The 15,465-nt window shown below is 41.7% G+C and overlaps 1 protein-coding gene across 1 annotated transcript; it reads right to left on the reverse strand.

Moving 5' to 3' along the window:
• Nucleotides 1-1,262: 1,262 nt before the first annotated feature.
• On the reverse strand, nucleotides 1,263-10,557 carry herpud1.L (homocysteine inducible ER protein with ubiquitin like domain 1 L homeolog). Its single transcript, NM_001089188.2, has 8 exons — nucleotides 10,344-10,557; nucleotides 6,302-6,379; nucleotides 6,149-6,202; nucleotides 4,332-4,453; nucleotides 4,131-4,232; nucleotides 3,604-3,936; nucleotides 2,141-2,255; nucleotides 1,263-1,863 (listed from the first exon to the last, which is right to left on the reverse strand). The coding sequence occupies exons 1-8, from the start codon at nucleotides 10,476-10,478 to the stop codon at nucleotides 1,711-1,713; spliced, it is 1,092 nt and encodes a 363-aa protein (NP_001082657.1). The 5' UTR covers nucleotides 10,479-10,557; the 3' UTR covers nucleotides 1,263-1,710.
• Between the last annotated feature and the right edge of the window lie 4,908 nt (nucleotides 10,558-15,465).

Raw genomic sequence — 15,465 nt, forward strand, 5'->3', positions numbered from 1 at the left:
TGTATGAATGCTTATCTCATTATGTGCTTCTGTTTGCTATAGTGCACATGGTACACTGAAACTACATTCAAGAGGGATTTTCTTGTATTCAACAATTTATGAACAATTTTGGTCAGAGCAGGACTCCTTCAAGGCCACAGGCTTCTGCAAGGCTGTAGAGGTCAATAGGAAGGGACCTATCTGATGCATTTAGCTCAGTAATGGCAGTATTGGGCCCTATCAGAGACAAATCTATATATCTATAGTTTATACACTGCCAAGTTTGACATGAAAACAGCGGATCTTTGGGAACATTAAAAAGTTTGAGGGTGATGGGGGTTAAGATGAGTCAGGGAAGTTTCAACACAGATCAGTGGAAAAACTCTAAGCTGCCTTTGCTCTGGAAGTGAGCAAATCAGACTCAAAATCCTACTTCATTTATACAGTTATAACTGAAATTCATTGACTTGGGGCTATGTAAAAATTTAAAGGGCACTATAACCCTATTTTCCAATATACGCTAATAAAATGGTTTAACAAAAATGTTTTCCGCTTACTGATTTTCATTAAAACACAAAATATAGTATCATGATAAATGTTTAAATTAAAACACTAAGCAGAACATATTTTTGATAAACCACTTTCATTAAAAACCTCTCAAATATATTTGAAAGCCACAGCTTTTAGGTGGCAAGCGATTTCATTTAAAACAACTGAATTGTGTTTTGAGAGGAAAGAACTGGTTTTCTTACTTTCGATTGCACCAACATTAAAGGGGAACTCCGGTTCCAAACCAAAATTTGATAAAGAGGCCCACATAACACAGAAACCCCTAATATACCCATCACAGTTACCGGTTTCTTCAAAAAGAATGAATAAATGCCATTTTCTATGCAGAAATCCAGCTGGCAGGGACTAAAACACTGACGTTACAAATTGTAAAACTTCTCCACAGTTTACAGACAGCATGCAGGAACTACATCACCCAAAATGCATTGCACTGTGATATTCCATTCCTTATTGAAATCACATGTGCAGGGAATTGTGGGGTTTGGAGGATGCAGTCTAAGGACATTAAAAATCATGAAAAATATGCATATTTATATGATGTATATTTAAAAGTTGCTTGAAATAATGTTTACTTTTCAAAAAGCTTAAGTTATGTTTTTGTGGAGTTCCCCTTTAATAAATCAATTCCTTATTCAGGTTACATAGGGGTCTTGTAGAAAGTTTCTCTCTTGTCGTGTACATTTCTAAATAAATAACCAAATCAAACTTTTTTCTAGACAATATGACGCGTCAGTTTATTGTACATTTTAACTAAAGTGCAAGCTTATGAGCATACAGTATGGGCACAAAGTGACATCATATAATGCAGAGTAGAATACTGATTACAGTAAGACCTTCTCTGCAGCAGCTAGCAATCAAAGCACAATGCTAGAACTGTTACAGAATGTAAACATTAACACTACAATTAGTGTAAAATTACCCCATTCCACAAGGAATCATATGGCATGAACAGATACAATCTGCTCAATTTTATGTTATATACACATCTTTGGATTGTTAGAAAACAAAATGGTTTGTGTAGGAAATGTTTCAGAATAAAACCATGTTCAAGATCTAGAAAGCATCAGTTCATTTAGGCTTTTCGCCATGTTATAAAGGGAAGACTATGCACATGCAGTCATCTGTCTGCATTTGTCACAAATGTCTTATTTTCATCAATAGTCAGTGAACCACAGCAGGAGGCCCTTCAGGAATCAATGATGCAAAGAATGTTTTGAAGAAAATCCAGGCTGTTGTCAAAAACGATTGTGCTTGGAGAGTGGCAGCTTCAGTTCCGTCAGCAGAAGGATCCTCAATCTGATCATCTTCTTCCTGCTGTAAAAGAGGAATCATTTTCACAGATATGTAGTTATCACATCTAAATACCCTAACATTCCTCCACGACACTGCATTTTAGCCCTCCAAACAGCCGTCATAAGGTTTAGCTTCTTGTAACTTCAGTCCTTAGTAATAATCACTCTCCATGATTCAGCAATGATTAATGTTATGAGGGTACAGTACATCAATCTAGCCTTCCATTACAAGCAGACTTTGGGGTATTTCTTTATTGTAAATCACACCCAAAACATATATACAATGCTCTCCAAACTACCTGTAGGTTGTTGTTCTGATCCTGGTGATTGGGGACAGCCCTTGGAGGGATATTTACATTTGCAGCTTCCTCAGGGGGGGGTCTTGGTCTGAATGGAAACCATCCAGCATGGTGCCTGTGGGGTTAAAAAAAGGTTAGCTAGGTAATTTAGCATGTATTTTACTTTATGATATAAATAAAATTAACAGAATTTCAATCATAGCTTTTGCACAAGAAGCAATCTTAAATACTCCATTGACTAGATACTGAAATGCCAGCATTGCTAATTCCCCAATGGCACATTACCCTTTCTGGAGTCTCACACTGAACAAAAATAAAAAAGATGATGAAACTACTTGTAGTGATTTTGGAAGAGCTGCAAATACATTTTGTGGTCCATATTATTTACAAGGAGCAGCTTCTTATAACGATAAACTGGGTAAATAGATAGGCTGCGCAAAAAAAAGCATGTTTTAATAGCTATTTAGACAAAAGTATCTATAAAGGCTGGAGTGACTGGATGTCTAACATTACAGAACACAACATCCTACTTTTCAGCTCTCTATCTCTGAGTTAGTCAGTGACTTAGTTATTTTACAAGCCTGTTTTTGTGGGACCTGTGAGTGCCTGTTGTCTTCTGTTTGGTTGGATACCTTCACTTTGAGCTGCAGGTCTGTGGCATGTGCACCCAGACCCAACGTACTTGGCTTTACATTGTAAATTGTCTTCTTTTAATGTACAAAGAAAGACAGGCCCAGATGCATCAGCCTAAGACTTTAGCTAGAGAGCAGACAAACCATGAAACAATAAGGAGGGTAAAGGCACTCAAAAAAGCACTGCAATCTAGGCGTACGTAAGTAATTGCTATAAAAAAAAAACACAACTTCTCTCACGTGACAAAATTGCTCTATACAAACGCTTAGCCTTCTTCCTGGAATTGCCCTTTAAAATGCCTACCCTCGTTACTATTTGACCAAGGAAGGCTATCAGAAAACAGGCCAGTGGATTACTTTGTTAACTACTTAAAGGAGAACTAAACCCCACATTAATATTAAAAAGTCCCCCTCCCTGCCTCCCCTCTGCACAGTCTTAGCCCTGAATTCTGAACCCTCTAGAAATAGCGACTGCACATGCAGAGTGAGCGCAGCGGAGCTCATGGGCGCCATCTTCTTCTCTTCAGTAATCTTCGTGCCTTCTTCCTCCCTTTGGGCAATTTCCATCTCTTTCGCGCATACGCAGTTGTCACGAACCATAAGATTGCTCAAACTGCCAATATGCCGTTCATTTTACTAACATTACCATAGAGAAGAAGATAGCGCCCATGAGCTCACTCTGCATGTGCGTTCTCTATTTCTAGAGGGGTCAAATTTCAGGGGTAAGACTGTGCAGGTGGGGAGGCAGTGGCATTTATCACAATGGGAGGTTTAGTTCTCCTTTAAAGTTCAGAAGCACTCACAAGCTAAGTTAATATGTTTTTAACTTACAAGTACATGAGAATCATGGCACCCAAGACCATCATAAAGCGGCTCAGACTGGAGTAAAAGTACAGAATACTCAGGAAGATGGAGAATCGTGCAGCTGTATAGATCCAGTCCAGCCAGTCTCTGTGAACATCATCCTCTTCTTCCACCAGTCCTCCCTGAGCATTCATACGCAAATTGGGATTGGCCACTGGATTAACTGGAGCTTGAACTTCTGGATTCTGTGGTTGGTTTGCTGGAAAAGGATGAGGTAACGGGTCTGGTGCAGCAGGTGGAACCACTGGGATTTCCTGGCCTCTCTGAATAGGGGACCTACCAGCTGCAGCAGCAGCATAGCTAGTAAAGAATTACAAGAAATGTGTTAAGAACTGGTGGAACTTTGTAATTATGCCGACAGCAAAACCCCAAAATGTAATGTTAGTAGCTATAAATAGCCAACCATGACTGTCAAGAGTACTTGGCCAAGAACATTATACAAAAGACTCATATCTGTTTGAGCAAATGTTTTGGTTTATGGAAAAAAAACTTACTATTGCATGTAGTACTGTCTGGCATACATGTGTTGAAGCCACATGATCTGTTGGGGACTGTATACTGGGTAAGCAGAAATTGCAGGACTTGCTTCTTGAGGCCTTTAGAAAAACAAAGAAAAGACATATCAAACTCTGCTCATCTTTTGACTTACAAACAAAAATGTAACGCTAGACAAATATAAAAGAATAACTGAATACCTAGCTGTGTTGCCATTCTCTGCAGAATTGTTTTGTGGAGGGATCCGTTGTCTAATGCCATCAGCCTCAGGATTCACAGTGTGAGGTTGAGCAGATGTACATGCAGGATGTTGGCTGCTGTCCTGGGTATTTAAAAAGCCGTACATTTAGAATGTATCATTTTACTAATCAGAACTATGTTAGTTCACAAATAAGAATGCAGCTAAAGGTTATTGTATGGAACACAAGAGTTATCTGAACACAAAATTGTGGCATTAAAATGGTTTAGTTTTTGCTGCATACACCAAAGCCAATAAATATTCAAATGTAAATAATAAAAAATAACAAATGCAAGAAAAGGCATGGTATCAGTGCTAGCCAGTCAAAATGTTACAGGCTAATGCTTTTGAAATAGAACGTTTGCTAATTAAAGTATACTAATCATAGCCGAAGCCTGCTACAGCTACCTTATATCGGCACATTAAAGAATCAACTTTACATCAGTTTTGTGATTACATATTTCAAAATTGTTGCCCTGTAACATCTTTACTGGCTAACATGGTAACATGCTTTTACCTGAAATGATTATGTGAGAAACAGAAAGATGCCTTTTCTGTGGGCTTCCTTTATCAATAAAGGAATTGTTCAGTATAAAAATAAAAGCTAGGTAAATATATAGGCTGTGCTAAATAACAAAAATCTTTCTGATATAATTAGTTGGCAAAAAATGTAATGTATAAAGGCTGGAGTGACTGGATGTCTAACATATCAAAACAGAACACTACTTCCTGCATTGCAGCTCTCTTGGTTTCCTCTGATTGGTTACCAGGCATTAGCCAATAAGTGACTTGAGGGGGGGGGCACATGGGCCATAACTGTTTGCTTTTGAATCTGAACTGCATGCTAAGGATCAAACTCAAAGTTATGCCCTATGTGGCCCCCCTTAAAGAACCAGTAACATCAAAAAATCAAATTGTTTTAAGTAATAAAAATATAATGCAATGTTGCCCTGCACTAGTAAAACTGCCGTTTGCTTCAGAAACACTACTATTGTTTATATAAATAAGCTGTTGTGTAGCCATGGGGGCAGCTACTGTTTTCAAAGGAGAAAAGGCTCAAGTTACACAGCAGATAAGCTCTGTAGAACATAATGGTGTCATCTGTTACCCATTATTTAACCTGTGCCATAAAGCCTTGTCAATTTCCAATAATGCTACACACCAGCTTGTTTATATGAACTATAGTAGTGTTTCTGAAGTAAACAGGTCAGTTTTACCATTGCAGGGCAACAGTACATGATATTTTCATTACTTTAAAATACTTTTTTTTTTTTGGTGTTACTGTTCCTTTAAAGTCACTGACTAACTCAGAGTTAGAGAGCTAAAAAGCAAGAAGATGTGTTCTGTTATGTTAAACATCCAGATACTCAAGCCTTTATAGATTACATTTTTGGCTTACTAAATATATAAGAAACATTTTTTATTTTGCACAGCCTTTTTAGACAGTTTTTATTTTTACACCAAACTGTTCCTTAACACATAAAACTGGAAACAGCATTCAAATAAACAGGAAATATGAATATATACTAATGCTTGTTTATACCGAAAGTAGATTAACTTTGTTATATAACAAGCAATGTCAAACTGTCTGTCAGCTGATATTTATGATGTGCAAACAGGAGGCAAGGCTTCAAATCTATACAATGGTGTGAGACAAAGCAAGTAAAAGCAGAATATAAAGCCTGCTAGTCATATGCTGTCCATCGCCAAATGCAGAAATCTCTTGACTGACCCTGCCAGAGGGAATGCAAATCATATTATACTATCAAAGTAAGGTACCTGATTTACAGGAATCCGTTTGGAACAAACAAGGTGCAGTACATGTCTGCTCTCCTGTAAGAGAAAAAAAAGTTGATATAATTCTAGCTGTAAATAGTTTAAGGTTAACATTTTTTGTAAGTGAAAAGAGAAGTTAAACTAAGGGATATTTACCATAGAAAGAACTTCATTTAGCTTTAGATGATCAGGAAGCAACTTTCCAGCATAGATCAATCTCTGATCTTGTTCCATCTAAAAACAAAGACACAAGCTTTGACTATCTATGTACAGAATCTAAAATCCATCATAAATCCCTATGATTACTTTAAACTATTTCAACTATTATATCCCAGGCCCAGGATTTAGAAGAAGAAAGAAGTTGGCAACGTGGCACTCCTAGCCAAGCACCATGAGCTGGTGCAGTTTTCAGTAAACATGAGCGCTGCTCTGGAGTCTCCTGTAAGTGATTATAACTCTAGGGGGTTGGCTTACATGTTGGCACCCCCAGTCTCTTTTAAGATCAAACCCCAGTGTCTAGGCATTGCCAGTATGGTATGGGACCTGTTATCCAGAATGCTCGGGACCTGGGGTTTTCCAGATAACGGATCTTTCCGAAGTTTGGATCTTCATGCCTTAAGTCTACTAGAAAATCATGTAAACATTAATAGCTTCCAATAAGGATTAATTATATCTTAGTTTGGGCGATACTAAGCTACTGTTTTATTATTACAGAGAAAAAGGAAATCATTTTTTAAAAATTTTGATTATCTATATAAAATGGAGTCTATGGGAGAAGGCATTTCCTTAATTCGGAGCTTTCTGGATAACAGGTTTCCGGACAAGGGATCCTATACCTGTATTAATTTTTTTTATAAAAAATACAAATGTCTGAAAACGCTATAACAGAAAATTACAAATGTGCTCTGACATGTTTAAATCAGTTCATTATTTGGGATTAGGTTTTTTTGCCTAATGAAAGAGGTAATTATAACTTTCAAATATAAATGCATTTATAATGTTCAGGGATTTAAAAGTTGTTTGTAAATTAAAGTGGAAACGCAGGATTTGTCCAGTTAAAGTGGACCTGTCACCCAGACACAAAAATCTGTATAATAAAAGTCCTTTTCAATTTAGACATGAAATCCAATTTCTATTTTTTATTAAAGTATACTTAGCTGTTGTAAGCGCATTTAAAAATCTCAGCTGTCAATCAAATATTGTCCGCCCCTCCTCTATGCCTAGGCATAGAGGCGGGGCAGACAATTGCTTTCACTTTCAATTCAGCACTTCCTTTTGCTCTCCCCATTTCCCCCCACTCTCTTTACCGATTAATTGTGTAGCCAGGACATGGGAATGGACATCGGGTCCCCCATTCTGCTGCAAAAACAAGACTCTGAGATGATACAAGGCTTGTCTTAATAACAGTGTGCACAAAATGGCTCCTGCCTGCTTGTTATAATTATGAATTCTCAGACTGAAGGAAACAAGATTCAAATAATTTATACAGTGTAATAAAAGTTCATTTTGCTTGACTAATGTGATAAAATAGGATTTTGAATAATTTTTGTGTGTGACGGGTCCACTTTAAAGGAAAACTATACCCCCAAAATGAATACTTAAGCAACAGATAGTTTATATCAAATTAAATGACATATTAACGAATCTTACCAAACTGGAATATATATTTACATAAATATTGCCCTTTTACATCTCTTGCCTTGAACCACCATTTTGTGACTCTATCTGTGCAGCCTCAGAGATCACCTAACCAGAAATAGCACAACACTAACTGTAACAGGAAGAAGTGAGGAAGCAAAAGGCAGAACTCTGTCTGTTAATTGGCTCATGTGACCTTACATGTGGTTTGTATGTGTGCACAGTGAATCGTACGATCTCAGGGGGCGGCCCTTATTTTTTAAAATGGCAATTTTCTATTTATGATTACCCAATGGGACATACTACTAAAAAAGTATATTATTATGATAATGGTTCATTTGCATGAAGCAGGGTTTTATATATGAGCTGTTTTACTCAGTATCTTTTAATAGAGACCTACATTGTTTGGGGGGTATAGTTTTCCTTTAAGCAAAATCTTATTTTAGGTTTAGGACACAAGGGTATTAGTCAGAGGACATATATTGAGGAAAGAAAGGTACTTCCCAATGCCAATTAAAATGAAAGCACATAGCAGTCCTAATGGTTGCAAAAAGTGATGAGTGAAATTTTTCGCCAACTTTCGACTCTAATGGGTGAAAACATTTGTTGCGTGTCAAAAATTTGTTGTGTCAAAAAAATGTTGTCGTCCATAAACTTCAATGCATTTTGGTGAATTTTCACAGTTTAGTACGTTTTCGGCAAAGCGCAACCAGTCAGATTCGCCCATAACTATGATGGTATTTTCATAGTTTTATCAATGGTCCTCAACACAAATAAATAAAATGTTTCAGGGTGAGTTCAAAACACCACCACTACTCCCAGACTGCTACTCATTCAGTGTTTAGGAAGCACACTGGAACAACCATCACCCACTACTAGCTCTCAGAAATCAGCCAGTGCATGTTCACAAAGTTACTATTCAACAATAAGGGAAGCAATCTGGGAAATGTATCTGTGTTTGGATCACTGCCACAAGTAGAACTGATCAGCATGCCACAAAAGTTAGAGCAATTTAGATAGATCCATGCTGAATGCGGAGTTGCAATGATATCTAGAATCTTAAGCTGGCCATAGACGCAAAGATCTGATCGTACGAATCGAGGAATCGTACGATTTTCGAACCGTGTGTGGAGAGTCCCGACATTTTTCGTCCGGCGGAGATCGGTCGTTTGGTCGATCGGACAGGTTAAAATTTCTGTCGGCTGCCGATAATATCTCTGCGTGTATTGCCGAACGTACGATTTTCAGTGGGAGACTGTCACTAGCTTTGGTTGGACATAGATATCGTACGATTGCTGTCAGGGGCAGAACATTGCTGATCTGTTCTTTAACTAATCTGACTGGTAAGACTTTGATCTGAATGGTTAGTGGCGGGTTGGGAGATGGGAAATCTTTGCATCTATGGCCAGCTTTAGCCATACAGCAGGACAACCCTGCTGCATTTTTAAAGACAGTCTAGTTAGAAAAACAAAATCAAGTACCACTTATAATTGGTTACACCAATAAGCACTGTTAATAATAATACACAAAAACCGTAAATATGCCTAACCTTGAAAAGAGTTTGCCTTGTTACAGGATCTGGGCCTATTTTAAAAATCACTGTTCATTTATTGCATGATCTATGTTGACTAAAATAAGAATATATATTAAATGTATTTTTAAAAAGTACTACAACACCCCAGAGCCCCTTTGGTAGCAGCTAGCCAGTTGGTGCAGCCAACAGAAACACGATTTTCTTCCCAACAAGTTTCTCGGAAATATAAAGGTGTTAAAAAAAAAACAAAAAAACCTGCATAGCTACTTTTAAAAGTCATAAATCACCAGCAACCCAAGAGCTTTAAACATAAGTGCAGATCACAACGTCAGCATTCCAAGGATACCAAAACACCCCTCAAGCTTTAAGTGGAACCTCCCTTCTTCCAGCTGTCAGGGAATGCTGTTCAATGACATTCTAAGGGTTACAAGCTGCTTAGTTACAGCTTCATAACATTAAATAGTAGGTCAGTCCAACTGAGGATTAGCAGCACTCACTCTCAAAGCAAAGGGAAAATAAATATAACAATTCTATATGTTTCTGTCATGACAAACACAAGACGGGCATTTGGTGCCTATACCATGACAGATATATTATACCTCTGGATTCCGAAGGGTTTATCCATTGTCTGCCATCAAGTGGGTTGCTATAGCCCTGCATGGCATGTGACTGCTGCTAAAGCACTAATCTCTGCGGTTCACGTGACCAGAGCAGCCATATTGTTGGAGGGCAGGTGCACCGGCCCCATCACAACCGAGACCCCCACATAAAATCTAGATATTCGTATGGTTCGTTGGTCCCAAATGATTACACCTGTAACGGAGCCTGGAACCAAAAGTTGGGATTCCAATGAAGCCCTGGCTCTTTAACAACGACGTTAATCAATTCACAATAGCGCTAGTCCCTGCTGATAGCACAAAGGGAAGTGTCAGTAGACAGATTCAGGCCCATATACAACGCTGGCAAGTACTAGATTATACTTGAATGGGAGTGGCTTACGGTCAGCAACTATTTCACGGCACTTACCGGTTCCCCTGGCAGTTCTTGTCGTAGTTGTGTTTTTAGTTCACGCACAGTACAATTACGAGGTACACGGACCTCTCTTTCCTCCTGCCTAAGGCTAGGGCTCCGTATAAGCAAAGTTACTTCTCCGTCCGACATGACTGTACTACTGACACGCCACTTCCGGTACCCCTATCAACCAACTTCCTGCAGCCTTCTAACCAGCTCTTAGTACAGTGAGCTCGCGGCGTCAGAGCAGATTCCTTTATAGTTCACAGCTCTTGTTGCCAAACAACGTGTGGCTGCTTCTGATTGGCCACTTTCTGGTCTCATGCCACTACGTGTGCGAATTAGCATCGAGCCGTAGCAGAGGGTGGATTCAGCCTGATGCAATCCTGATGGTTAGGGATGTCGGAAAATGTGCCTGTGGTCCCGCCTAGTTTCAGATGCTGTTTGCATAGCGGTGCTGTCGGCCATGTTGTGAATGTTGCACAGTAATGGCGGCGGTGTAGTACAGGGACCTCGAAATAGGGTTTTGAAGAATTACGCCATTTTCTATTTACAAAACAAATGTTTGGCTGTAGAACAGGACCTTGTTAAATGTTTTTTTTGGCCAAACTTTGTTAATAAATTAATTTTGTATATTTGCTTAGATTTCCAAATGAAAATGACAAATAAAAAAAAACAAACAAATACAAAAAGTATTGTAGAAGTGATACCTATGTTGGCTAACAATAAAAATACACTGCAAGCTTTCGGAGCACCAAGGTCCCTTCGTCAGGCAAAACACAAATGAAAACTAAAGGCACAGCATATATTCTGATAGATCAGTGAAAGGTATTCATGGGCAATAAATTAGGAAGTTACAGATAGATAGAGATCAAATGTAGAGATAATACAATGAAACACCCGCCGGGGCCGGTATTGCAACATTGCCGGTAATTTGTTATACCCTTTAAAAAAAGCCCCTGGCCTGCCCCCAATTCGCAAAGAACTTACCTTTTTTCCAGCGCTGTGGACATCTCTGCGATGTTGCTCCGCCTCTTTTGTGGCACACCACGTAGCTCCACCACTTTTTCTGTCACTGACCGCCCCCTTTTGGTGCCCACCCCCCACTGGCTGGTAATATTTTTTAGTAAAGGTGGCAACCCTAGTTGTAAATAGTCCAGGAGTCTGGATTCAGTCAGGTCACATAGTGTGACATGAAACCTGACCCTAAATTAAGGCCCTGTCTTAATGTGTTATATAACTACATACATTTTAATTCATAAATCTTCCTTTCCCGTTCAGTTTTTAGAATTAAGACCTGCATGTCCTGAAGACTGGGATTTTGACTGCAGAAATGTTGCCCTACTGGTGTATCACATGATAATGCAAACTGCTGCTGGTGGGCCTTGTATTTGTTCCAAGAGGGGTGGCCCTTAAAATAGATATTTAGAGTTCATTAAAGTAAGGTATACTTATACCAAGTGGTTGTGGTTTGAAAGTTGTATTACATATTGGCAATAATTCCAAACAAAGTATTAAGTCTTACTAAACCAAACAACCAAAAGTAGCAGATTTTCAATGAAGGTGCCACCAGCATATATCTAGGACTTCGCTGAATTGTTTATTGGTTGGTGGGCAAAACTATGACCCGGGCAGTGTTAAGGCCACCGTCTTACCTTGTTCCACTGATCTTCCCCACCCATACAATTCCTCATGAACAATAAAGACACTTGAAGCCCAGGATGGAATTTAAAGGCCGCAGCTTTATTAAAACATTAATAAATGTAAATAACCATACACAACTGTAATATATAACAGTAAATCATGGGAATGCTTGCCTCACAGGTTACTCCACTGAGTGACCGAGCCCACTGCCATGCCGGCCACCAGGGCGCTGCCCTTGGATGGGCAAGTAGTGGCAGATGGCCTCACTTAACTTACCACCCGGGGCCCTTACCCGGAGAGGCATTAACCCACCACAGATAGGGTACTACAGCCCCATTACCCCACACTGGCAAGCATTCCCCCGCCACGGCCCGGGCCGCTTGACCCCTTGAGCTGGCCGGGCTCCACCACACACTCGCTGAACGCCCTCTCAATTCCATCCTGAAGCCCCACTATAAAGATGTCCAAAGCCACCTCACTCAAGTGAACCCCATCCTTTAAATAATACACCGGTTCCCCAGCGGGTATCCATCTATGTCGAACCACAAAACCCCCCATTTTACGAATGGCACTAGCTGTCTGTTTGTTAACTACTCTACGACTTTGCTCAATAGCTGCCCAACTATGGGCGAACCTCCACTGAACCCTGCCTACCATTTCAGAGAAAACAATTTTCACCTTGGGCGCCAGTTGAAGGATCCGTTCCAAATCACGTCGCATGACTCGTATCAGCTCCCTCTGGGACACACGGCCCAGATCGTTTCCCCCACAATGTACCACCAAAATATCCGGTGGTGTAGCGATCCGGACTTGTCCTGAAAATTTGAGCAATACCTGTTCCCAGCGCATGCCGCCAATCCCCATCCATTGTATCACCACCTGCTCCGAAAGGAGACCCAATAGTGGTCCTGGCCGACGATTCTTCAGCCTCTGGTACGCCCTGGCGATGTATGAATCACCCATAATCCAGATTAACACTCTGGATGAACCTGAAACGAAAACCACACAAGAAAGAAATGGGGATAGGGGAGGAGGATAAAACAGCATCACAGCTTATTCAAACGCACATAAGACTTAAAACTTGCAGACTCCCACCTGCCAATACGCCTGATGGAGCTGTTTCACAAACCTAATCGAGCCGCCTCCGTGGCCGCCCCTATACGAAAAGAGTGAGTCCCAAACTCCATCGGATTAAGACTCAGCTCCCCCAAGGATTTACGCAAAATAAAAAAGAATTGGTATCGGGTTAGCGGGGTGCCATTCGCATGCTGAAGAAAGGGGCCTGGGGAATCCCCCCGACTCAATGAAAATTGGCGTGTTAGGTGAACTGGGCAGAGTTCCCCCCCGACCGCCTCCAGGGGAACTAGCACCCCTTTTCCTCGCTGATCTGTCTTCGATTTCCTCAGCCAAATCTCCACCGACTCTCAAATAACTTAACATCACCCACCATAATTCCACCTGGACGTGCTTTGCTCGCACTAGCCAGCTCCCCAACCCGAAAAGCACCGAAAAACGCTAATGCAAATGCGACTTTAAATAGTAGCACTTCCCCTTCTGTCGCACAGACCGTTTTCAATGTCTGAAAAATGCAACCCAACAATTCGTAAGACAAAGGTCGTCGCCCGTCCTTAACCCTGGTGTTCCGCCGAATACCCCTGCGTACCAACTGAACTAAAAAATGCTTCGTCAGATCTTTGGCACCTTGCAGCTTAAACAAAAATGACAAGGCAGATAGGTCCCTACCCACCGTAGACCCAGAACAGCCCTGGTGAATTCTCCTGCAGAGAAACCACAGAAGAGTCTCCAAACGCACATCTTCCTGGGCCACAGAGCCGACGCCCAGCTCCTCCCACAGTCTCCAAACCTTCCGATATGCCAACCATGTTGCTGGAGGCAAGGCCTTTGAAATCACCGACCCCAATATTTCTGTCCCACGGTCCAGAGCCAAGCCGGGCAACGACAGCCGACGTTCTCCGCTGCAGGGGCCACAGTTCGAAATCGGTCCCACTGGAAACGAGACAAAGAGTCCGCTATCACATTCCTGCACCCCTCCACATGCGCCGCTTTAAAGCAGATGTTAAGCTCTAAACAGTGTAGCACCAGGCGCCGCAACAACGCCAAGACCGGCAGCGAAGATGCCGACAAGCTATTAATTGCAGACACCACTGCCATGTTGTCAGAATTAAACAGCACTTTTCGATTGGCAAAATCCGTGCCCCACAACTCCACCGCCACCAGGATCGGGAACAGCTCCAAAAACACTACGTTCCGTACTAGGCCACCTGTTGCCCAGCTTGTGGGCCAAGGTTCAGCGCACCACTTACCGGCCCAGTACGCCCCAAAACCGGTGCTGCCAGCCGCATCTGTGTACAGCTGCAAAGAATCCGCCACCACTTCTTTCTCCTGAATGAAGTGCCGTCCATTGAAGGATTCTAGAAATTGTCTCCACACTCCCAAATCCTCACGCATCCCACTAGAAACCCTAATGTGATGATGTGGCTTCGCCACCCCTGACGTGCTCAGGGAAAGGCGCCTGCTGAAGGCATCTCCTTCAGGGTCAATTTTTCCCGACTAGCCGCGTCGGTCACCCTGTCCTTCAAATCCCTCAACTTGTCCTCGGGCAACCTGCACTCAAGCTTTACTGTATCAATAGTGATACCCAAAAATTTGAGACAAGTAGTAGGGCCCTCGGTTTTCTCCCGGGCTAACGGAACCCCCATCGCCTTGGCCACCCACTGGAGAGTACTCAGCAGATGAAAACAATGCTCTGCCCCCGCCGGGCCAACGCACAAGAAATCGTCCAAATAATGCACGATTCCTCTGGAATTCGCTTCATACCTCACCACCCACTCAATGAACCGAGCAAATGCCTCAAAGTAGGAGCAGGAGATGGCACACCCCATAGGCAAACAAAGGTCAACGTAAAATTGACCCCCAAACCTACAGCCCAACAAGTGTTGACAATTTGGATGCACCGGCAGCAACCGGAACGCGGACTCCACATCGGCCTTAGCCAGCAGCGCCCCCTTCCCGGCGCTCCTGACCAAGGCCAAGGCTTCATCAAAGGATGTGTATTGCACCGTTGCCAGATCCCGGCAAATACCGTCATTGACTGACCCACCTTTTGGGTGAGACAAATGGTGAATGAGGCGGAACTTGCCGGGTTCCTTTTTTGGGACCACCCCAAGTGGTGAAACCCGCAAGTTACGAATGGGTAACGTCCCAAAGGGGCCTGCCATCCGACCCAACGACACCTCCTTACAAAGTTTTTCCCTAACCACCTCCGGATGTTCGGATGCCGACCGTAAATTTTTCCCACAATCCAACCCAGGTGTGTCCTGAAAAGGGATCCAAAAACCCTGCGAGAAACCTTCCCTTAAGAAGACGGCATCACCCTGACTGCTGTAACTACTTAGCCAGCGCTCCATCCCCTTTAGATTCACGGGAGTGCTCCCCTTTTCCCTCTGCAGGTTTATTGCCTGGTTTGCCTTTC

Source organism: Xenopus laevis, chromosome 4L, assembly GCF_017654675.1.
Source record: "Xenopus laevis strain J_2021 chromosome 4L, Xenopus_laevis_v10.1, whole genome shotgun sequence".
Classification (NCBI taxonomy): domain Eukaryota; kingdom Metazoa; phylum Chordata; class Amphibia; order Anura; family Pipidae; genus Xenopus; species Xenopus laevis.